General features: G+C 37.1%; 1 protein-coding gene across 1 annotated transcript in view; it reads left to right on the top strand.

The window, feature by feature from the left end:
* Window positions 1-3,065: 3,065 nt before the first annotated feature.
* Window positions 3,066-26,708, top strand: part of LOC131677880 (uncharacterized) — a 135,622-nt gene continuing 111,979 nt past the window's right edge. The window contains exon 1 of the mRNA XM_058957967.1: window positions 3,066-3,567. Coding sequence (XP_058813950.1) covers window positions 3,545-3,567 — 23 coding nt within the window. The 5' untranslated portion in view covers window positions 3,066-3,544. The remainder of the gene's footprint in view (window positions 3,568-26,708) is intronic.

Below are 26,708 nucleotides of genomic sequence, written 5' to 3' on the forward strand. Positions count from 1 at the left end.
GTTCCATCAAGCAGCCCCGCCTTGATGTTTGTATCAAATGGATTTCAATGTTACAATCAGACTTTCGATTCCTTACATGAGGTAAGAAATCGGCACGTATTTAGTGTATTTAATTGAATATAATTCTATTGGTATATAGATTAGAATACGTTTATGAAAAAATATACCAGTTTTTCTATGTTACACAGAAAACTACATGTAGTCTTCGACAGCGAATTCCTCCATCGGGCCCTCGTCTGCTGCGCTGCTTACTGCACGCATTGGACACACTCGGTCCATACACTCGCCGAATACTCATCAGAAGTACACTCCAGAAAATGCAGAAAAATGCAAAGTATGCATATTTCTGTTTCTCAGTACGCGCCGAGAAACGAAAACAGGCAGAGCCCACACATCCCTTACTCCTGTCGCTCGCACTCCGCCGTGATCCCCATGCACCCCATAGAATACACCTCCAGTAAGCACTCAATTAGTGAACAGGCTGAATACGCCCAACGCACAAATTCCACAGCAGAAAGAACGAGAGACAGACAAAAAACATGCCATCGATGACCACATAAAGCTCTCGGTGTGCTGAACACCGGCCGCGGAGGTGTATTCGTTCGTCCCGCTTGTTTTCTCTCCTAATGATGCTTCTGTGGGGAAGAAACACCTCCGAAAAACGCTTTTTCAAGTCGTCCCACTTCAGAAATCTATTTCCTCTGGCGTATACCATAATGTCCGAGTGTCCGATGATCCTTTGGTACACTTTTCCAGCGAATAAACGCACCAAAAACGTCCCGAAATGACAGCACTTTACGGAAGAGTTTTTCACTTCACACTGGACGAACCGACCGACTTGTATCCGTAATACAGCCAACATCGATTTTGTATTCTATCAATATGTTATTTTTACACACCAAAAAATAATGAAATTTAAACGACATGTAAATCAATACGAAAGTAAACATATAAAACTTGAATCAGAAATTTGATTGAAAATTAAGTTGAGTTCGATACACTCAATGAGAGCATCAAAAAGCATATGATTTTGCTTTTTTGTTCGTGTAATATTACATGTCATTTATTTTACAATATTGGGTTAAAAATATATCAAAGTGCATTGCTATCCTGTTTAACGAAACTGTAATCTTCAATCAACGTGTAAAATATAATAAAATTCGTTGAAAAAGCGCGATAAGCTGTGTGTATTTGTGGTGGAACTTAATTTTACATTTATATTCATGCTCCAAATATGTGCATGAAAATAAATTTAAAATTGTAAAATATTTTTTTCTGTGCAGTTTGTCAGGAAACAAGGTGAAATTTCAATATGCGTTCGGAAAAAATATTTTTCTTCGCGGACCCCCAGCCACGACTTCGACCCGCAGACCCCAGGTTGAGAATCATTGGCGTTCTATCTATGAAAATGGGCAGCAGTTGTTTGCCTAGCTGGAATCGCTGAATATTTAATGAAACCAACCGCAAGTATTTCTTGTTTGGAAAATTCTAGTAGCAACAAGTTTTTCGATTTGCTAATCCCATACCCGATCAGGAGAAAATAACTGACCAATAACCCGAGCATACTATTTTGTGGTATCATATTAAAACCTGGTATTAATTAATTATTAATACCTCAATGGGGTATAATACTTTATTTTAGTATTATTTATGTATTCCAATATTTTTTACAAATACCAAATCAATACCTTATTGAGTACCTCCATACAGAGAATTTTGTTATTGGAAGGTTGAAAAGGTTCCGTTATTATTCTGGTATTATAATAACTCGTTTCATTATCAACTAGTTATTCGTAGTACATGTCTCAGATATTACTTCAGGTATTTTACCTCTAATGCAAGGCTACTCGGAATCTTATTGTGGTGTTCAAGTATTGGGTACAGTATACCTGAATTTGGTATTCTGAAGTTATTTTCTTCTACTCGGGTATAGTTGCACATTTTGGAATAGTCAATGTGACAAAACAAACAATAAATCAACCGATTTGGCTTTAGTTACATATCGTTACAACGTGCACTTACCTAGTCCAAGGATTCTTTTTAGATACCTTCGAATCGTACGGTTCATTTTCATCAATAGTTACACTGGTTATTTGAATTCCTTTTTAGAACTAGCCCGCCTGTTCGTTTTCTACATTTTACATTCGTCATTTTCCAGACGAAAAAAATAATTTTAGAAAGAAACAAATCTTGATGTTTGTTTGTGATGTTGATGAAGGGAAATATAGAATTTTTTCGATGATTTCGTTGCATACACCCTTAGAAACTGACTTAAATGAAAAGTGATAAATTAATTATATTTATTCACCACAATCAACGTCTTCAACACAAATAGTAAAAAGTTACTTTTGGGATGAAACCATACCATTTTGGAGGGGGTTTGCAAAGTTATTAGGGTGTGAATCTGTATTCTCTCTAGGTTTTGAATAAAAGATATGTTGACTGTACTAACATAACCAGTGGATCAGTTAGCACCGGTCTCTCCTACGTCAACACTGTTCTACCTCTCCATTGAAATAAACAGAGGTGTTTTTCGTGTTGGATATTCATTTATTTGTATTTCGACGTCTCTTACGCTAAAAAAATACTGCGAATCAAATCAATAAGTAACGCTTTCACGATGTTGTGGTTATCAATCGTTGTCGCAATTTATATCATTTAGGTGAATTGATCGTGATGCTATTTTCCATGCAATGTGCACACTTGAAACTTCATCATCACAATCATCGTCATCATCGTGCTGGAATTGCAGCAATTACCGTACTGTGAGTAAATTTCTATCGCTTGTTGTCATCGTTCGACCGGTGTATGATTGACCCACGTTTGCTGCATCGGTCAGTATCGGTGAGGGAGTGCTGTTGGTTTCAAAATATTACAAGAAAAAAAGCGAGACGCGAGAAAGAGAATGAGCGAACTTCAACTCCATCTCGGCCTTCTGTGATGTGCGATGCAGCCCGATATGAACAATCCAGCGTGTTGTTGTTGGGTTGGGGTCGCTGATGCTCGTTGCTGTAGTGTGTGTGCTTGAAGTTGGGGCCGTGTTGTTATTTTGCTATGGTCTGAGGATCGGTTCGGCATGAAAATTCACTCGGAAGACAAAAAACGAATCAGTGTTCAGTCTTTGCTTGTCCGTCGACCATTTATGACGTGTTTTTCAATTGATGCGCACATCGCGTACTCTGCCGGCATTTTCCGACCCAATATATTCTATATATGCGTGGAGACTTGGTGAGCTCTTCTGTTATTTGTGCGTACTTACGAGAAGGTGAAATGTATGGGATGGCGATAATTGTCTAACCTGTTCTAATCGCGCAGTGTGGCATTCTGTGGGAAAATTTAAGACAATTGGTGCGGTTTTTCTGATGTTATTCGAAACGTAGTGTTTTTTTTATCTTCAAAGTTATATCAAATTTGCGGCAGGAAAGTTTACTAGTGTATCCACAATTGAGAGATTGGTCCCATTTATTGCTCATCGTGAGTGCATCTGAACCTGTTCCACCTTAGTTTGTATAACGGTCCCACTGTTTTCAAGGATTTAAGCAAAATGTTACTGCGAAATGGTATAAGGTGAGTACTATTTGATCAAGCCGTTTGCTTAGACATTTTTTGCTTATTTAACCAAGCTTCTTCTTCTGTTCATCATGCAAGTCGAAGATGCAGCATGATAACCAATATCTGCATAATTTATAATCACGTCGTCTGCAAAACAGCATCGTGCAGAAGAAAATGATTAGGCGTGCAGTTCGCAACGACTTCTGATGACCGACCACTGCACTGTAAGTCGTTTGTTGACCATACCGGGGCCAGTTTAGTGACAAGTGCATGCCTATCTAGGTATGGAAGAATGTGTACTGTTAGGCGTTGCGAGTTTTGTCTTTCGTTATATGGTCAACAAGCAGCCCGTTGGGATCTACCGTAGTACAATAGTATCCAAAGACACCTGCTCTCGGCAAAAACTACTATCAGAGACGGATGCTGTGCGCCGCACCAAAGCAGCAGCAGTCACAGCAAGGCGAAATTCGATTGCGTTGAGAATTGATTGGTGCCGAACGTTTTCCAAGAAAGATTTCTTTTGCGCCGAAGTGATTTGCAATGGTCGAAACATTCCGTGCTACATCCGTATGTACGCGCGAGATGGTGCTTTTAAGTTTCATTTTTTTGTTGCTCGTCTGCTCATTCGCTCGTTCTTGTGGGTAAATTTCCCATTTCGGATAATTTATTCTCCTCTCTTAGGCACTTTTCAAGCGATCGTTTTTTTATGTTATCGTTTCTTTTTCTCCTGACTCTTCATGTTTTTTCGTGTGGTGCTATCTTTTGACCACGGCGAATCCTTTAAAAAATATATTGCATTTAACTAGAAGTTCGCACGCTACTACAGAATGACACATTCAATATTTTTACTGCGACTTACTTTCTGGCCGCAATACCATAAGGAAGCATTATTGTATAGTGGAAAGAGATTTTCGAAACTGCGATTTAAAAGGCGTTGTCGACAGATAAAACAATTTTCACTATGTATATAAATAGGAATGCAGCACTGCAGTGGAACTGTTCCGATTATTTTTGGCAGCAAATGAAATTTATCATCTCTTTCGGTTCATTTAATTTCATTCATATCCGCGACAGTCGAAAGCACAGCTTTGTTCTTTGTCTACCAGTTGGCCGGATATTGGAAATGTTTGGAGCTTATTGTAATAAAATATATTTCAGTTGATTTTTTGGATGAAGAACTTTTTCGATTTCCTTTTTGATATAAGGAGAAAACCATGAAAGTTGTTAGTCAGAAATATTTTTGAATCTAGTGCTTAGGATTGATAGAGAAGTTACTCAGTGTTTTCTTTTTATTGCGATTTAAAGATTAACGGTAGATTTTAATTATTATTTTACTTTATTTAAATTATTTCTAATATCTTTATTCAACACAAAAATAGTTAGCAATAATGAATATCGCTCAGATTTGTGTGCTGTCTGCTACTACTAAAGTTTTTTCGAAGCATAAACTAGTAGATCGGACTCGTCCAACATTGAAACATATCTGAAGTAATTTGATCGACCTTAGTTACTCTATAAACATTAATATTTTGCATAAATGTATTGTATATGCTGAGGGCAACGAACACCATAACCATAACAAGTTCAAATTGGAAATGAAAACTTTGCTTATTAATCAATGAATTCACTATCTAATGGATTCTATTTTGTTTGTTAATTAGGGTAACCAACCTAATTTGGACACCTACATATTTTGTACCCTGTTAATGTATTTGCCTCCTGCACTGCCAGGTTTCTCTGCATTTGTTTGGTTTGATGCAACAATTACATTCCTTGGGTTGTCTATAAGGTTTCAATATCATTAGTTCATCTCTAATTGTTTAAAATTAAACAGAATCCACAACTTTGAAAAATATCACCGAAAACGTTTCATATTTCAACGATAACCAAGAGGAACCGGTGAAAGTGATACATTTTCAAATTGGATTTAAATGTGCAATTGTAATATTTTTTGTTATAATTAGTTTGTCTGATTTAGTATTATGCATGTTATGTGTTTGAAAAGGTTTCTTCTTAATGTTTTATCTAAAAAGTCTTAAATAAATGATGTCCCTAATATATCTTAAAATCTGCTATCAATATATTTTGGACACCTCTAGATTTTCTTTCTTGATTGCTATTTGTTTATCGAGCTAGAATAATCAAAAAGTGAAAAATATCGTAACGGTAGGTCGCCTGCTCTTTTTGATCATTTTTTTTAAATATGTTCAAACCAATTGATGTCGAAGATCAAACGATTGAGAAACATTTCATTGAAGACCAGAATATGACCAAAGACGAGACTTCTGAAATCCATGTTGAAGGATATTTGCAGTTTGAATTTGTTGAATTCGACGAGCTATATGTTGACAAATCTAAGCGGCACACAGAGGAGTAACTGTGGTTGAATCCTGGCCAAAAATATTTACTGTTGCTATTGCTGCAGAACAGTATCTACCAAGTTAGTGAGATCGTTCCAACATCATTTCACGACAGTAGTCATCAGCACCTTGGACCAACTGATTAGACCTGTGCGCCGCCGGTAAATTTTAACGAACGCCGACGCCGAAAGGTAGACCGGCGGCGCTCCGCCGACGCCTTTTTCTCGCGCCGACAATTCGCGAACTCGAAAATCGTTGGTTCATAATTTTATCCACAAATCTAGGAGCATGGTCTATGGCCTAAATATACGACATTAACTGCTTCATGATTTATCATATATTGATCTTTATTTGGTATTAGTGGTTGTGAATTAGATCACAAAATTAACAAAATCTTGACATTTTCTCGAAAATCATTACAGGACACTTGGGAAATAATTCATGGATCCATTCTTGCTTCGTCTGGTTATGATTGCGAGCATAATAATTTTACTGGTATGCAAAAGCCTTCAACTTAACATTGATTTTTTACATAAACCACTAGTAAATTCCGGTAATAAGCTAAGCTAATCGAAGATATAAATTTCAACTTCTCCTCTTTTCACACGATAAGAATCATTAGTCGGCCTAGTTAATTTTGCGGTTGGCAATGTGGAAACGAGCCATTTTTTAATGTTTTATAAAACATCGAAAAAATACATCGCTCGGTACGTGAAGCATATTATTTATTGGTGACGAATCGGCTTTAATTAGATTGTTGGTTTGTTTTGGTCAACGCTGCCGTGTACCGCAGCGGCGGTTGCGCTGTTTACTGCGCTAAGAGTGTGCTTTACGACCTTTGACCGCCAGTGGTAATTTTTGCCGAGATCGTTCCGTTCTCATCGTTAATAGGTAGCACGACCCTCAGCTCATCTGACCAGCCGCAGTTGTTTCCGCAGCGAGTCTTCCCCACTAAACGGAGCTTATTATCATTATGCTGGCATATTGCTGGTGGTGAGAAAATCTCTAGTCTTTGGTCGAGCAGCAGCTGCACAATAAAAAAGAATACATAATTTAATGACGAGCTGAGAGGGTCTTGCCTATTGTTTGCAATAAAATCCCACACGGCTCATGCTGTCAAAAGTATTGTGTGGTTATTTTTCAATTTGCGGTAGATTCATTTCTCAGTTGGCCATACTTTGTGCATGGTTAGTTCTATTCAATTCGGTTTTATTTGCACATTTTTTGCTGTAAACCTTAGTCCGTGAAACTCAATGTTACGGAAGCTAGTAAGCAAGTATCTCTCTAAACAAAACATACCAACTGAAACATGACCCGTATCTCTGTTTTTCCACCGTTTCTGGATAAGAAATTTGTTAGTCAGCTGGTGGGTTTATGGTATTATTATTATATTTTACCAAGCGAAACCAATACATAATTTAGGAAGACAAAAATGTTTGTACCTCTAAACCTTATATTTAGGAGCTCAGTCTTCAGGACAAATAATACTAGTTAACAAAAAAAATCAGTTGCGGGAAAATGTACTTTCTAGTTTCATTTTAGGTCGCTGAGCACGAAAACATTATTAATCTTCTTTTTTTTTCTAAAATTAGCGTTTTAGATATTCGTCTTTTAGTTATTAGTCAATATCTCGCGAGAAAAATCATTAATCAAAATATGTAATAAATTTAAAAAAAATATTTCAAGAACTGACGAAAATTATTCTTGTTAAATTTCGGTCGTTTGAAACCATAATAAATTTATATTTTATCTACACATATTGCACATTTTTGGAAAGGACAGATCAGATTTAGAAAACATCTTTGTCCTTGGCTTAACGTGATTGACCTAAAATTTCAAAACTAGTGTATGTATAAAATAAACTATCTTCATGTGTAGGTTGTATTAGAGTAGCTCTTGTTATTGTTAGGATGGTTCCCAAATTATTTTCCAGATGTGATGAGATGAAAGACTCAGTCCTCAGTAAAATTATAGAGAAAAATTCTATCCAGCTGCTTTGTCGAAGAGGAAATGTATGTATCTCTGAAGGTTCCTATTTAAGAGTTTATTCTAATTTAGCTACTTGGTATGTTACTAACTAAAACTGTTTTCACTAACTTTTTTATTTTTCATTTCTCGTAAATGGTGCAAATCTTTTAAACATCATTGAGGCTAATTTTTCATGTTAGAAGAATTTAGGTTTGTAACACCTTTGAAAGATAAGTTATATGATTAAAAGAAGGCACATAGTGATTTCGAGTGCCAGCTATTGCGAATAGCAATACGTGGAGATGGAGGCAGCTTATGAACCACAAATTGGCACAAGACTCCACAGACCTTGTCGGTACAGTTTGCCCGATGAGCCCTTCTTTTTCTCGCACCTGTGTCCACGTTTCGTCTTTCTTTGAAAAAAAATCTAAAAAAGTATTGATCATTCACTAGCGTAATCCTAGCTTCGTGACAATAGAAGACATGAGAACCAGTAAGTATTTTGAAAGTAGGAATTAATGGGTTGGTGAGTGAACTGTATTCGAACAAAAATTTATTCTAAGTCCAAAAAATGAAAGATTTTTTGGAAACAATTGTCTTAGAATTTCACCGCTTCCATAGAATATTTTAGATGTTTTAAAAGATAATTTTAGATTGAATGTTGCAAACGGTGCTTTATGTAATGAAAATAGCTCATGACTCCGTCTATGTCGGACCGAATTGAAACGAAACTGCTATAGAAATTTCGTTCAAATATGCAAATTGTACCAAATTTTCGCGAAAGATTTTTGCCCGTTTCGCAAAATTTGCGAACATTTCAAAATTTATCAAAACATGTAGTTAATTCAAATTGTTCTGATACTATTTCTTCGTTGAAACGATGCTACACTAAAATGGTTACGAAAAAGGGAAAAGTTTGCCATTAAATATTTGTAAGTCAATACTTTTGGCAAGAATCATCGCATAAGCAAGACGAATTTATACCTACCTTGTACCTTGTTGGCTACAGCGTCATCTCTCTAATACCGGACGTAGCTCCATCTTTGTCGGTCTTGGGCGACGTCCTTCCAGTTCCCCCGCACGTTCAGGGATCACAGGTTCTCTTCCACTGCGTATAGCCAACGTGTTCGTGGCCTACCACGAAGTCGGCGTCCTTTTCGTGACTCCCTGATGAATATTGTTTTCGAATTTCTTTCTTCCGACATTCGTACCACATGACCAGCCCATTCCAGTCTGCCGTATATTATCTATTTAACAATATCCACAGTTTTGTATACATTGTAGAACTGCGTCTGCGCCACACTCCACTTTCGCATATCCCGCCGAGTATGGTTCGCAGATCTTTACGTTCTCATATCTGTCACCATCAACGTCCACTCTTCGTGGCAATAAAGACCGACAGGGATGATCATTGTCTTGTATATGGCGAATTTTGTTGACGTTTACAGGTTGCGGGACCTAAGCTTGTTACCTAGACCGTAAAAGGCCCTGTTGGTAGCTGCAATACGTTTTTACCCCACGAGAAACATCATTGTCGCAAGTCACAAGTGTACCAAGATAAGTGATTTCTTCGACCACTTCAAACACGTCACCATCAAGCACTACCTCGGAACCAACACCACTAGACCTGCCGCTCTCTTTACCTACGACCAGGCTCTTTGTCTGGGCTGAGGTGATGACTAAGCCTATCCTCGCTATCTCCCTATTAAAAGGCCTCTTCCACTGCTCTTCGGTCAATTCCAATTACATCAATATCGTCCGCAAAACCAAGAAGCATATACTATCTTGTGATGATAGTTACAACGAATTTCTATATGTTACGGTATATCTCCGTGGTAATGCATAACACATAGTTCCTGAGGATACTGTTTCTTGTAGTTAGTAGTGATAGAAGTTCCAGTATTAAATTTACACCTAATGTGTATCAAATCTATTGCTATTATTCTAAGAAATCTCATTCTGTGTGGAAAAGGCAGATTTTTTAACTGAACTAGTTATTGAGATGCGTTTCGAATGCCTTTCATCAGAATTCGATACTAACTTAGTGAAAGGACTAAGCCAGCGCCGGATTGATGCTAGCTACAAGAAAACGGAGACACAACTTGTGTACCTATGCAAACAACTAGTCATGCATGATGTCCCGCAATACAAGAAATTCAATTAAAGCTGATGAGACCGATGAAAATGAATCATGGTTCGTCTTAGCAAGCCCGTGCAGTATGCAAAATGCTATATTTCTTGGGTCTCTGTTTTTGGAGCTAGCGTCCTGTTAGTTAAGAGTTCCTTTTAAGGGACAATTTTCATCTTTTCACAATCATTGCAGTATCTGTTGAAATCGGGATTTTCCGCGTCATCGATATGACCGCGATGACTTATTACCCAGTAATTTGGGAACTGAAAGTCTGATCCACAAGAAATAGCAGCCGACGGGAACATTGTATCTTTCATTTAAGATTAAGTGTTTGAAATTCAGTTCAGAAAATTCCAAGAAACCGATGTAAACAAATTATAACTAGATTTTCTGTGTAACCGTACTCTTCATCCCGTAACTTCTGAATCAGAAGTCGGATCAAAATGAAATTCTGTGATAGCGGATAGGAATATTGTACCTTTCATTTGAATCTTAGTTTGTAAACATCGGTTCAGCCATCTCTGAAAAACCGATGTGGTCATTTTGTAACATATCCGCTTATAAAAACACATGCATTAATTCCTACATACATACATGCCACGAAGGGCTCGCAGAAGCATCGAAGCTACTAAAATCAAAAACATCTCCTGGTTCGGATTGAATACCAAAAGCATACCCGGAAATGTTCAGGATGGTACTGCAGAAGTGTCTATATGAAGGCAACTTCCTTGAAATGTGGAAGGTACAGAAGCTGGCGTTGCTGCCAAAGCCTGCCAAGGACGATCCAGCTTTGTATAGACCTATATGTTTGCTTACACTCGCAAAGGAGCATCGACAGTGAATGCAACTTGGACAGTGCTTGAGAGTACCGAGAAGGCATCTAAATGGAAGCGAAGAGGAGATCGAGGAGATACAGGTCCATCGCTGAATTGTTGGTTTGGTTTTTTTCCTGATCAGGATGTTTTGGAGCATTTTTTCTGCTCTCTACTAAAATTACACAAAGACATATTCCGATCTCGATGAACTCAGACAAATGAGAATAAAGCCTGGCTCTCCAGGCCATGTTTTCGGTTTGTCCACTCTGACCACCATAGACAGTCTCGGGAAAAATTATAATCCTTTAAAATTAACAAACTTACATCGGTTTGTCGGAAATGATCCGGCCGATTTTTACAAACTTATTCTTAAATGAAAGCTATATTATCCCCATAGACTTCAATATAATTTCGTACGGATTGGTTATATTGATCCAGAAATATGAACTAAGTCGTCCGTTCACATATTGAATTTCATCAGTAGAAGATTCTGGCTTGAATAGAACTCTATTGGAAAGTCGTTTGACACCATCATCGTTCTTTCCGGGGGTTATATAAACCGGCTGCCCGTTTTTGGTTCATTTCAAAGTTATTGGTAAATTTGTTTCCAAAAATTGTTTATTGACAGTGATGGGTACCATCTAGAAGCAATGCATTGAAGAATTACTATTATAAGAATACGAATTATCGTACATTTAAATTAATGCCTTTCTATTGTTTCGCTATACAGTAACTCATTTACACGAAGGTGAAATTGTCTGTTTTCACTCACCCGAAGAGAAACATTTTGCTAATACCCTAAAATTATCAAGCTAGAAATATTAAAATTTCCAGAACGCTTTCAATGAACTGAAAAATAAAAGCTGTAAGTCAGAATGTAGCTTCAAAGCCTCTTTGTCTATCAGCACTATGATCCATACAACCGATTATAAATAGCAACATCTACTATTCTAGCCTGCAATAAAGACAAAAACATTCATCTATCGGCTAAGCAAAAACACCCGAAAGTGACTTTGCCATAGATCGGCTGAATTAATTTGGACCTTTCGAAGCTTTCGATTGTTGAATCCATTAGCCGTCCCGTTAAAATCACTTATTCCATAGACGAAACCCAAGAGCAGAATGGACGGTGAAGCGCGCGAAACCATTACTAGAGGGAATGCAGAAGGTGGATGCCCTCGTGCGTATATGTGAATACCGGAGAAGGGACCTCCCACCCGGTGAATCGCGGCCCATCTTAGGTCAATGGAAAAGGTCTAAAATTGATCATTTCCGCAGGCAACGGATATAGACGCGAACATTTAGTATTCGGCAGTTGATTCTGTTTTTCAAAATACATGCTTTCGATTTTGCTGGCTTGAATTGTGCAAGATTTTGTGTTGCAGTGAAAACGAAGAGGAACATCACATGGTCCCGCCTACACCCATTCATATGGCACTTTTTTCGAAATCGCTTTTATTGCTTTTTCTGAAACATTTTTCACATGGTGTATGCTGTAAGCAGAATGGTAAAATTTCATTTATGTTTTCATACATTTTAGAAAAGCGCGTTCAGGTAACTACTGCATAGGTTTGCGGTCTAAACCCGTTGACTGCTTACAGTGTCTTCTAGAAAATCACTGACTTCTCTTGTTTTATCTCCGCCTCGTAGAAACGTTCAATAACACATGTGTAGTATTCTACTTCCTTCGAGAGTTTTCGCAACAGGACGGTCTAAGGACGCGTCTTGGTTCGCAATATTTCGCAAAAATTGCGATAATTACAGCACTGGTCAGGCAGCGAGCATAGATCTGAGGAATAGTGAGGATTTTCAGATATTTCTTTAACGCTTAAAAAAGAATTCATAAGAAATTGGGAGTGATCTGAACTTAAATATGTACCCCAATTAGTGAAAGAATCGAAAGAATCGTATTTGTATAAGCTCTCTACAATATATAAAGTGTTCATCTATGTCGTCAATTTCGGCAGCAAATTTAAAAAAAAACTGCGAAAAACGCCATTTTTTCATATTCAAACACTCATATCTTGGAAAATAAACATTAAAATCAAAAACAAATTACTGTTGTTCTGTCTGGGTGATAGGTCTTTCATTTAAAATTGGTTTGGATAAGATCGGTTCAGCCATTGCACAGTGGTCCAGATCGCTAATTTAGGAGGAATTTTTACTTTCTGACAAACCTGTATAATTTAGCCGTATCATGTCTTAGGATGAATTTGTGTACTTTAGAAGATGCTTCTTTTTATTGGAATAGTTATTAGGGTGGTTCTAATTTATCTAAAATACGATAATAAACTTTTTACTGATGAAAGATAGAGCTCCACAGTCTTCCACAAAGTTGTAAAGTAACTTATTTTGAATAAATTTGTTGAATATATTAAAGCTCTATCTCTTTTAGTTTTTGTTATACAAGAAATTAAAAAAAAAAGATTAGGGTGTTCCTGAAAAAACGTTTTTTTAGTATAACTTTCGTATCTTTTACTTTTTGTTAACACAACCTTTGAACAGCTTATTGAAAACTTCAAGCCGAGTATTTTTCTCCAAGACACCGAAGGTCTAACTTTTTTCTTTAAAAAGTTATGGACACTTTTCGTTAAAAAAATAGCCTATTTCAAGGCTCAATATCGCTGATGCGGGCACCTAAAATTGAATTCTGTTTCCACCACATGAAAGACCATACTTATTAGTATATTTGAGCAAAAATTGGCGAATACGATATTTTTTTAAAATTTGCAATTTAGATTTAAAGTTTGTAGTTTTGCAGGTTCAACCCATTAAAGCATTTACACACATATCGTTGTATTATGAAAAAAGCCACTTTCAAATATCATTCTCTCATCGCAGCAAGCTTTGCATAAGTGAAACGACTGTCAAAAAAGGTTTCTGATTTTATTCGTTTTAAATAAAACTAGTAAATATGGATATTAGTCGAAGAGAGTTGGCGAATTTGCTTATTGCTGGTAAAAAGACAGATGAACTGCTTAAGTTCATTACAAGTAGTAATCCAAATGTAAAATTGAGACTTGTTAGTGCTCGGAAGAAAATAAAAATCTTCATGTTGGAATTTAGAAGGTTGTGGATTCGGAGTAAGCGCACGCAAATTCGGTTTGAGCTGGAAAATTTTGTGTGGCTTGAAGGAAAGCTAAGATTCGAAGTCGAAGGTAAAGGTAAAGGCCGAAAGAGGAAACCATTTTCCGAAATATGTCGCAGAGCCAAAATAAAAAGATTAGGAAAGTTGCGCGATAAGTATTCCACGGAAGAACTTGGTTTAGCGTCAGCCGTCAACGCTAATTCTACTGGTTTCCGTTTAGTTGGCAGACAAATCGAACGATTGTCGAAAAGTCCCGTCAGATCTACCGTAGAGAATTTAGGATCTATGGCTGTCCCGATTGCAGAAGCGTTTACTGCGGAGGAGGCACTTAGATTTATTTGTGAAAATGATTTTTCTAAGGCGCAGTACCAAAACATACGCAGCTCAGTTATGCAGAAGGGTTTGGACATTTATCCCGCGTATAATAAAATAGTAGAAGAAAAGAAACTATGCTATCCGATCGGTATGTACTATTCTCAAAGATTCGTCCCTGAATCAACAATTTTTTTCAGGAATTTCTGTTCAGCCTTCTTGTGCGTATGTTCCCCTTCAAGCTCTTGTTAACCATACCGTGGAACGACTCATCTCGTTTCTGAATATTGGAGTTCTACCACTGCATCCTGAGGATAATACGTTTGTTATCTTTAAGTGGGGCTGCGATGGAAGCAGCAACCATTCCCGGTAGGCAACATTATTTTTCTTCTAAACTTTGACTGACAGTCTCTTTTCCACTTGAACATAGATACAAGCAAATGTGCGTTGACGAAGATGAAAATGGAGAACTATTCGAGTATAACGATTCGCATATATTTGCTCTATCTATAGTACCTTTACGTGTAGTTAGTCGCCGGAAAGATGAGTCAAGAGATTGCATTCTTTGGAATAATGATTTTCCATCTTCAGTATCCCTGTGCCGACCAGTAAAATTAATTTTCAAGAAGGAAAATCCTGAACTAACAAAGGATGAAGTTGCCGCGATGAACAAGCAAATCGATGAATTAGTCCCGACTATAGTAAATGTTAATATGCGCAAGATTCCGATTAGTTCAAGCTTCATATTTTCCATGGTTGATACGAAGGTAGTGAATGACGTAACAGGCACACCGTCTCAAGCGTGTTATATATGCAAACGCTCCGGAAAGCGATTGAATGATCCTTTACTGGAAGCCAGCGATCCACCGGATAGTTTATATGTTTTTTCACCTTTACATGCGTTAATACGAGCAATGGAGTTACTATTGAATATTGCTTACCGTTTAGCTCTAGCAAAACCGCGTTGGCGCGTAGGCAAAAATACCAGCGAGCTTAAGGAACGACAAATAAAAATTCGACAAGCGTTACGTGACCGTTTAGGTCTTCGTATTAGCGAACCTTTGCCAGGTGGCGGAAATTCTAACGATGGTAATACAGCTCGAAAATTTTTCAGAAACCGAGATGTCGTTGCAGAAGAAACCGGGTTGGACGAAATGTTGCTAGAACGTATGTATGTGCTATTAACAATCATCAACAGCAAATTGGGAATTAACGCGGATGATTACCGGAGTTACGCCGAAGATACACGATTGCTTTATGTACGCCTGTATGGTTGGTACGCTCTCTCACCAACCGTGCATAAACTCCTGGTCCATGGAGGAAGCATTATTCAACATAACATGCTGCCAGTAGGTATGTGCAGTGAAGAAGTTCAAGAAACCAGGAATAAAAGTATTCGCAGATTCCGAGAATTCCACGCACGCAAATTCGATCGACTCGTCAATCTTGATGACGTTTTCAAGAGACTTCTTGTTTCATCAGATCCTATAATTTCTCTTAAATGTAAACGTCGAATTCAACGAGCACCGCTGGATATACCTGAAAATGCAATGCATCTACTTTTGAATTAATTGGCATTGAATAAATTCTCCTTATATAAATCATAAATTGTTGTCATAGCCAAATTATTTTTAATGAACACATTCTGTATTGTTGATATGTAAGCAAAACAGAAAAGGAAATACAAAGGCTTTAGGCAATTTCTTTTATGTCGCTATGCGATAAAATTTAAAACTTTGGTTAGTAAATTTAAAATTACATGCTTAAAAAAAATAATATTTTCCAATTTTTGCTCAAATATACTTAAAAGTATGTTCTTTTCTATGGTTCAATCCGAACTTACTTTTATTTGCCCCAATCAGAGATAATGACATTTGAAAAAGGGCTATTTATGAGCGAAAAGTTTCCATAACTTTCAGAGTTATGAAAAAACGTGGATTGAAGTTTTCTAAAAGCTGTTCAAAGGTTGTTTTAACAAAATATAAAATTTCTTTCGAACATTAACAAGTCTCAATTTTACATTTGGATTACTACTTGTAATGAACTTAAGCAGTTCATCTGTCTTTTTACCAGCAATAAGCAAATTCGCCAACTCTCTTCGACTAATATCCATATTTACTAGTTTTATTTAAAACGAATAAAATCAGAAACCTTTTTTGACAGTCGTTTCACTTATACAAAGCTTGCTGCGATGAGAGAATGATATTTGAAAGTGGCTTTTTTCATAATACAACGATATGTGTGTAAATGCTTTAATGCGTTGAACCTGCAAAACTACAAACTTTAAATTTAAATTGCAAATTTTAAAAAAATATCGTATTCGCCAATTTTTGCTCAAATATACTAATAAGTATGGTCTTTCATGTGGTGGAAACAGAATTCAATTTTAGGTGCCCGCATCAGCGATATTGAGCCTTGAAATAGGCTATTTTTTTAACGAAAAGTGTCCATAACTTTTTAAAGAAAAAAGTTAGACCTTCGGTGTCTTGGAGAAAAATACTCGGCTTGAAGTTTTCAATAAGCTGTTCAAAGGTTGTGTTAACAAAAAGTAAAAGATACGAAAGTTATACTAAAAAAACGTTTTTTTCAGGAACACCCTAATCTTTTTTTTTTTTAAATTTCTTGTATAACAAAAACTAAAAGAGATAGAGCTTTAATATATTCAACAAATTTATTCAAAATAAGTTACTTTACAACTTTGTGGAAGACTGTGGAGCTCTATCTTTCATCAGTAAAAAGTTTATTTTCGTATTTTAGATAAATTAGAACCACCCTAATAACTATTCCAATAAAAAGAAGCATCTTCTAAAGTACACAAATTCATCCTAAGACATGATACGGCTAAATTATACAGGTTTGTCAGAAAGTAAAAATTCCTCCTAAATTAGCGATCTGGACCACTGTGCATTGCTGAGAAACACGAATGAGAGTTTGTTCATTACATACACACACAGACATTGTCCCAAATCGTCGAGCTGAGAACGGGCCACGGAAAAAAATCTTGAAAGTTTGAGCGAATTCCATACATTTCTTTTATAAGAAATTTAAAAACTACGTAAAAATAAACCGCATAAAAACTTCAGTGTATTTAAAATTTGTTCCAGCTACTTCTGTCTCACCCGTTGAATAGAATTGAGCTTGGGATAAAAAGAATATAAAAATGCATTTAGCATTTTTTGTGACCAGAATACTGTTTAGTCACTGTATATAGGAAGTAAAATAGCATTCAGTTTACCCCCTAAGTCGGTGCTACACTGAAAAATGAAAATGTAAGTCTCCAACAGTCTATTCTTAACAATCACCTAGAATTGTAGGTTTTGTTTGCGTATCATTTAACTTTCATGAAAAAGGCGGTCGACATTTCGATTTTAACATTGTACAATACACAGAAAAAAATATTTTGTGATTTTAACTTTATTTTCATGCACATATTTGGAGCATGAATATAAATGTAAAATTAAGTTCCAGCACAAATACACACAACTTGTCGTGCTTTTTTCAGCGATATTTATTGTAATTTTACACGTTGATTGGAAATTACAGTTTCATTAAACGGCAAACCAATGCTCTTGAATGTATTTTTAATCCCATATTGCTGTAAAATAAATGACATGTAATATTACACGAACGAAAGTGTAAAATCATATGCTTTCTGATGCTCTCATTGAGTGCATCGAGTTCAACTTAATTTTCAATCAAATTTTTGATTCAAGCTTTTTATGTTTACATTCGTATTGATTACATGTCGTTTAATTTTCATTATTTTTTGGTGTGTAGGTAAAACCCTCATTTAATGATAATCAGTATTGGTGGGCAAATTTAGTTTGAAAAGAATAGGAGTTTTTAAACTAATATATAATTCAAACTAATTTAAAACTTCTCAACAAGTTGAAAATTTTTGGGAGGGGTCCGGACTCCCAGGACCCGCCCCCTGGATCCCCCACTGTCAGCAGAATCTGAATTTAAAACAAATATGACTTAAAAATTAAATCAGCATCAAAACTCTGCTCCTATTATTCGAATTGGTCATATTTTACCGCGCTTACAACATTACCGTGCGGTAACTCTTTGCAATAGGCAATACGTTTGACATTATTAATTTAGAAATTATGCGTGTCATCGACGCCAAATCCAGAGTTCTGGTCATTGCTCTTATCAGCAGTTTCTAAGGTGATGAAAGAAAAAAATATTAGCACCATGGTTTCAATCCGCAACTGGCTTCCTTTGAGCGACAATTTCCTATGTCCCGGTATCCACACCTTATGTAGGCAGTCTGGTACAAACCGGTCGCGGTTCACCTCCAGGAGCATTCCCGACATTCCAGTTATGGTGACGTGTCAAGCGGTACACGCACTGCAATACTATGCATGTTCAGGTGCCTACTGGGTACGCGCATCTCTTGGCATGATGACTCTTCTTGAGATGAATCACTTGAGCCGAGATGATTGCGCTGTTTAAATTAGAATGTTCATTCACCTCATTGTAGCAGCAAGATCCCTACTATTGATGCTTTCTTGCAAAGTGTGGCTGGCGTGTTAGATTGCTTCAGCTGCAATGAAATGTCTATATCCAGATGACCATGCTACCTCTAAATTCAGCGTGCTCATTTGCACACTGCTGGTATTTACTGTGATAAAAATATCCATACCGTGACAAAATGAGGTTTTTTTTTATTTTCATATTTTGTCGAAGGTTTTCTAATTTTCTTTATATATTCGTAAATTTCGTAGAAAATTGATTCTTTAATCAATGCAGCTCTGCAGCCGTTGATACACGATAAAATACTCAAATTCTTAAAACTGAGGGTAATGTATTATCGTAGATTTGCCCATAAAAATATCTATTTGCTAGTAATGAATGCTATTCAATGCGATCATCTGGTTCTAATTTTATCATCAATTAGCCTAAATAGCATGACCAACTATGCATCTTGGACTATTACACTTAATGACCACTAGCACGCGAGTGAATGACCGGTCAAACTCCCGGTGCTCGCCGCTGAACCCTATCCTATTGAAGGAACAGGACACTTGCGCGAGAATAAGAAATCATTGAATGGATAGATAATGATGGGTCACATGAAGAAATTACGAAGAAAGATAAGTCAAAAACAATAAAAATGCTCATTGGATGTTACTTTGCACCGCGCTGTTCTTTGGTAATGCTTTCGCAGTTAAAAAAATGTTCGTTTTCAATTTAGATGCGGCGCGAGGAGGCTAAGACTAATAATCGAGAAAATTGAATCGGTAATTTGATCAAACATGCCATATCAATTTGAAATGTTATTGTTGTTCGCCTCTTGCTTGAATTGCTTTTCACTAATGAGGCTGCTGTGCAGTGTGCATACATTGATGACTGACTTGTTCCGAATCCAGGTTGCTCAATCTTGGGTCGGCACTGTCCAGTCTTCCTGTACGCCCACCGGATGCGCAACATCCTCGATTGTAACATTAGTGTGGGCCGAAATACACGAAAAAGTAAAAATCAATGCCCTCAAATTGATCCTTGAAATAATACCAGTGTCAAGCGAACGACAAAAATCGTTAATTTTATCTTGTGTGCATTGTGTAATGAACAAAAACGTTTATTCTTGCCGTAGTGATCTAGATTGATGGGTATAGGTTGCAAAAAATGGTACTCCAACTAAATCTAGTAAACTTGTTGAAACAGTCTTATAAGCAAATGAGAGCCCCTCTGTTTATTTTCTTTTCGGCTAATAACTCGGTTGAATTTATGTTTGCTGTCTAACTCTTTGCACAATATGCTAGTCGAGATCATAGTCTTCCGAAAACCATTGAAAAATTATTGCCAAGTTTTATGGTTGCGCCGTAATAATCGAAGGAGAAAGCAAACAAAGATAGGCTTTCATTTGCAGATAGGACCATTTCAATAAGTATGCGAGAAATACAGAGTACATTAAGATTTAACTATGTATATTGTTAACATGAATTTAAATGATAATTTGTATATTATTAGCATAGTTACGATCTAAGAGATGCTTTTAAACCATTGACTACAAAGGCCGTTGCAATTTGACAATTCCCATATATTGAATTCACAAATATAGTGGTACCTTGGTGGCATCATGGCGGCTAAAATTGAGTAACATTTGAAAAGGACACATCATCTTATTTAATTTTTTAAGCAGGTTGCAGGTTTTCTCGCATTATCAAGGAATATTAAATGTAAAAGCGACAAGCAAGCGTGGCAAACCATTATTCAGTCTATAACTTTGCATTCAGAGCGATGACATATGCATATTTATACACCAATCGATTGCATTTAATGCGGGCTACACTGCCGTTATAGGCATAATTCTCCCATGTATATAGGGAATCCCATAGAACATGGGACAAATATGCGTATTACGGCAGTACAATTGTTGGAGGAAAGTTAAAAGATATGGGCCGAATGAGTAAAAGTTCTTAATTTCTCAGTATTTCCATGATCTTATTGTATATTTTCTATGAATTTTAAAAAACTTTCTTCCGTAAATTGTAGCTTGCATTAATTGAAATCGATTGATGTATAAATATGTATATGTCTTCGCTTTGAATTCAAAGTTATAGACTGAATAATGGTTTGCCACGCTTGCTTGTGGCTTTTACATTTATTATCCTTTGATAATGCGAGAAAACCTGCAACAGGCATGTTGGTCCATGCAGAGTCGCCGCAAAACAAGCATCAATCATTGTTCGAAATTCGTACGCGCTGACGTTCTCCGTGGAATAACTTAGTTATAAATGGCTGGCCATTTTTTTCTCGAAGGCATTGTTAGACACTAAAAGTAGTATATGTGGCATTTTTTCGTACCAAAAAGAGGCGCAGAACACTTTTGTATTTCTTTTTTTTATAAACAATTGTTTAAAAAATATAAAAAATATCAATTTTCCGAATCTGAAAAAATCACGAATAATCTGTGTCTTTCGACAATTTCATAGCTGGTTAGTTCGTTAAAATCGGTCAATTAGGTCGTCCGTAATATTTTTTTTTTTAAATAAACGGACTAAAAACTTCAAATTTCAATATTATGGTCAAACAATTTTTTTCGCAAACCCCATTTGGATTTTGTTTTGCAATGCCAAATACTAACAAAAAATTGGATCTTCCATTGAAATTGCGATATCACCTAATTTGGGAGGTTCACTTAAGAAATTTTGATTCTGCTTCGCTCTAGGACAGTGGTTTTCAACCTTTTTCGTTCAACGCACCCCTTTCCGAATATTGAGCCCCATGGTTTATCCCTTTCTGAAAATTGCCCACCATCATTATCCTGTCAGTAAAAATGAGTTTCAATTGGATGGAAACCGTAGTTTGTCAATTGAACAACACTCTCAGTAATCCGGATATTTATCCGACGGAAAAGTTAGGATCAAAGCTAAACTTACCCCGTATAATTCACCATCTACAATAAACGGGGGATCTAGAAAAACTCTGAAAACTGTTCTCAAAAATGTTCGGGAGGAGTCTGAAATTTCGATTTTAAAATGAACATTGTAATACGTAATAACCCTATTTAATGGTTGGTCATAGTTGTTGGCGTTCCTTATGAAAATTACGATTTTGTATCAAATATTATCTTTGTATAGTTTTTAGGCAATCTAGAAAATTGTTGAATAATGTAATTCAAAGTTTAAGCAATGTTAAAATTCATTATTTTTAAATATTTAAAAATGATCAATTGAAAAACCTATTTTTTGAAGTCATTCACTAGAGTATGATTTAAAAAACAATTTAGTCGAAAAATATCGACAAGAAAACAAAGAAATGTGTTTTTTTCTCTTTTGGACAGAATTTAGCAGTAGTTACGCCTCTAGGCGTCGCTGATCTTCTCTCGGCGTGGCTGAAAGCTAAATGGCTCTCAAAAATGGGCATTGGTATCGAAAAAAAATCGGCCAAGTCGCAGCACCAGTTAGCAGATAGATAGTAATGAGTAGCACCAAGAAGGATAAGAAACTCTGTAAAAGTGGATGTAAAGATATGTAACTCATTATTGTTGGCACCTCTGGATCGGCTCGCGTCTCGACAGGTGACGAAATTCGCGCAGACCTGAACTACCCATAATCGCAGGTCAGTCCAATGTTCTATGGGATTCATCATCTACATGAAAATGACTTGCGATTATAGGCAGTGAACAAAAGGTTTAGGTTTGGTCACTAGGTTTAGGGAAAAGTAGCATAAGACCGACTCTGTGGGTAAGTTGTACACTTAGCGTTTCTCACAAACTGGCAAAAACAAGCAAAATGTGATGCAATATCATTTAAACATGGTTTTAAATGATTTTGAAAGTTACTGCTATTATCTAATACTTATCAGAGATATCAGATATTTAACCAAAACAATTTTTTGCTCGAGGGCACGCTAATAGTTATAATTTTTTGACGCCATAAAATAACGATTTTAATCTGAAAATCTCTGATCTCGGGAAATATTTCTAGCTCGACATAGTGTACTGGTTATTTAGCACTCGACTTGTGAAAAAAAACAACAAAAAATTAATGAGTCGTTCAGAAATTTAGGAACATGTTTGAAATTGGGTATCATGTTGTAGATGACGGACACAGAAGGATGGGGAAAGATGGACATTTTTTACGCAAATACAAAGTATTTAGAACGTCACACCCTTGAGCTATTTTTTTCTATCGCAATATTGTGCTGTACTGACATAAAATATAATTTATTTGCAGAGAAGAATCTCACTCTGCCCTTTTCCCTCTCACAGGTTGATGGGATTGACGGTATTGTAAACATCATCAAGCCACAATAGATTCAATAGAGTTATCTAAATATAAGGATCTTCGCTCTTTATAGTTTCACCAATCATTATGACTACTCACGATTTGATTTACATAAAAAGCGCGCTTCAAGATGTTGATTACAATACTCCTCGATAGTGGTGTATCGAGGAGGGCGGAAGTTCTGATGTGAGCCTTTTTCCTGTTCTATACCTTTCCTCTGTTTACCAGCTCACAACCAACAATCAACCAATAACAAATAGATAATTGAGAAAGGATGTGCTATGTGTGGTGGTTGGCTATTCAAGTATTAGTAGTGTTTGAAGTACTAATGTATATTTTTCATGTGATTATCATAACTTCAGCTGTAACTTGTTCCTGTCTAATCTATTACGTCTCTCATCTATTGTCTTTTATTTCTTCTTTTCGAGTCCTATACTGCCATTCTACACCCGCCTTCAACTGGGTCAGCAAAGCTGGTGGTAGTGAACGTCTTAACACTCACACATTCTTAAACGGGATTTCAAGCGGGAACCTACAAAAATGCCCTCGCACACTCTATCACGGATCGGTCACGTCCGGAAGTCTATCCTTGATCCTAGAAGCCTAGGTCCGTGCCTTTAGCTGCATCAATTAAGAAAATACGCTCATTCCTATTAGACAACATGTCTCATGGCGACATGACCGGGAACCCTAGCGATATAAGGGAACTCACGCTCTGCTAGAATCTGAACCGTACACCGAAAATTTAATATCAGACTCACGGTTCGCATGATCATTCAAAAACACACGCAAATATGTTACAAAATCATGTCAACATACAACCGTTAGAACCCCTCGCGATTATCCACGCCCACGAACTCGCAAACATGATAACAACCCAGTGATAAGGTGAACTTCTCAGCACTCATAGACTTACCAACGCGATCTCAAGCGTCAACCTACAAACTCGCGTGCTCGCGCGATCGTGAATCGGGATCGTCCGGAAGTCTCGATCCTCGGCACCAACAGTCTAGGTTCATGTTAATTAATAAAAAAGAAACAAAAAAATCAAATTGAAAAATTAAGAAAAATAACTCCCATATTCACTAGACAAAACGTTCCATGGCGACATGATCGGGAACTCTAGTGATATGGGGTAACTCGTTCCCTGTCAGAATGTGATCCGTTCACCGAAATCTAAATATCAGAATGACGGTCCGCGTGGCCGTCCAAGAACGCGCGAATCGCGAATATGTGAATGACCGCAGGGTTACAAAATCGAATTTATGCACACGAAGTCACGAACACGCGAGCACACGCGACAAACACGTCAACATACGAAGGCTTAAGCCCTTCGCGATCATCTGCGGTGTAGGCCCGCGATCGCGCAAACTTGATAACACTCCGGTGAACGTTTTAGTACTTACGAAGTTACAAACGCGGTCTCAAACGCGAACCCAAATCGGTCACATTCGGAAATCTGTACTCTTCATTCTAGCTACTTAGGTCCATACATTCAGTTACACCAATAAAAAAATAAAGCTCATATCCACTAGACCACACGTTCTACGGCGACATGACTATGAACTGATATGGAAGAACCCACTTTCTTCTAGAATCTGAACCGCGCACGAAAAATTAAGTATCAGATTCACGGTCCGCGCGCGATCATTCTAGAGCACACGCGAATATGCGAAAGGCACACGGTTATAAAATAGAATTTATACAAGCGAAGTTACATACACGTTAACAAACGCGACATACAAACGCACACGTGATCAAACAAGTTAACGCACAAATGTTCGAGCCTTTCGCGATGATACACGCGATCGCGAGTCCCTACTCCCGCACTGAATATCACATTCAGAATTATGGCTCGCTACAATGGGCCTAAAGCAGTGTTTTATTGGGCGCCATTGTCTGTCTCGTCTGCAAATTGTAGTATGTGTTTCTGACGAATAGCCCTTCCGAGAACCTAGCTCTACAGCTCCAGTAGGACTAATCTCGAAAAAAGAAGCGTCTCACTCTGCCCTAGTCCTATTTTCATCTTTACCAATGCCGCATGTTCATCTTACTCATGCCAAGTGTCTGTCTTTCCCATGCCAGTTTTGAAATAACGACTTTCAACATCATTCTGTTTGAATTTTTGTTAGTATAAGTTACTATATTAATGGAATATGTTTTTGAATCATGCTTTTCGTCCAATTTGCGAGCTGATGAGATGAGATAGATGAGTCGATTATTTTATCCGTCTTATGCAGACCACAGCAGTAAGATTCTGACACTACTACGAGTCAGCCGAACGGTGGTGTCTGTTGAACGATTCCTTCTCGATAACAGACATTACCCAACACATTGAGCTGAGTGAATTACTACACAAGACTTGGTACCCAGCTTTAAAGTTTGATTGCTTTATTTAAAAAAAGACGTTCAAAATAGAACCCCTTGAGAATTTTCTTCGCACGGGTCTGGTGTCGTTTATGCGTGAATTTGGTCAAATGCAATATGCCCCCTGGGGTTTTCCCCAGCACCTGGAAATAGATAAATTTGTAAACTATCGGACTACCACTTTTAATAGTATTAGTATCAATGAAGAAGAAGGAATTCAACCAGTTTAACACTTTTTTACAATGCAGCAACCAGCCCGTATTATCTAGTAGCTGACCGGTTCACAACTTTGGAAAACAGTTACACCCGGTGAGAAGTTGAGAACTGATTGCATGCCATACGCCTATCGGCGGGAATTGGCTCATCTATGGTTGAACAAAGAAAAAAACAAGTTAAAACATAGAAATAGCATTGCAAGTGGTACTGATATCTCGATGTTATGTCTAAGTAGAGCCACCGCCGACTGGTTGTTTGACCACTCAATTGCGTATGCACTATGCTAACACTAGCAAGGTGATTCACCAGATGCGAAATAGAAAGTCAACCCATCAAAAGCAGATAGCACTCGATGAGCTCCTATAAAAACTCAATATAATCACTTGGCAATATTTGCGTGATCGAAAAAGCTGGTTCATTGCTGATTATTAAAATAATGTTCAGGAAATTTCTCAGTGCTTGCCACCGTCAGTGTAGGTCATGAATGCAGACGGAGGAGGAGAAAGACAAATTTTTGCTTGGCATGCCAATACCGCGTAAATTAGAAACACCCAACGTATTTATTATTCAGTTTTTTAGCAATATAAACGGGTATCTATGTGAGCGGTTTCACCACCGTTTCCACATCTGTACTGGAGTACAATGCGTTCGGAACTTTGAAATTGTTTTAGCATTCAGCTGTTACCGGTTTTCCAACGTAGGGTGAACTTTCACATCAAACAACGTAATTTTTTTCAACCTATGTCACCTTGCTAGCAAATTAATCTTAGGCCTTCTGTGCAGCCATGAAGTGTTGTTTTTTATTGTTAATATTTTAATCAAGTGATTTCATGGCTCCAAACTCTGCCCACTAACTGCAGTCTTTAGCTAGATTTTAGTAATAAACAGAAGCAATTAACCGGTGTCGTTCAGCGAGGAGACTGAAGTAACTTGTCAGATTCAGTTTTGAAATACATTTTCACTAAGTTTTTGCTATTATTACAATAGATATTATTAATTCCTTAATTACACTCATTGTAGATAAATTTGATAATAATAAACTCCAAAAGAAGGCGGTTCGGCTTCTAGTTGCGCATTTTAAACTAGCTAATGCCCATCGCGCGTTGCTGCGACTTTCAAAGAAATAGGAAGAAAACACAATTTGTTCCAAAGCGCCATCTG

This window comes from Topomyia yanbarensis, chromosome 1, assembly GCF_030247195.1.
Source record: "Topomyia yanbarensis strain Yona2022 chromosome 1, ASM3024719v1, whole genome shotgun sequence".
In the NCBI taxonomy this organism is placed as follows: domain Eukaryota; kingdom Metazoa; phylum Arthropoda; class Insecta; order Diptera; family Culicidae; genus Topomyia; species Topomyia yanbarensis.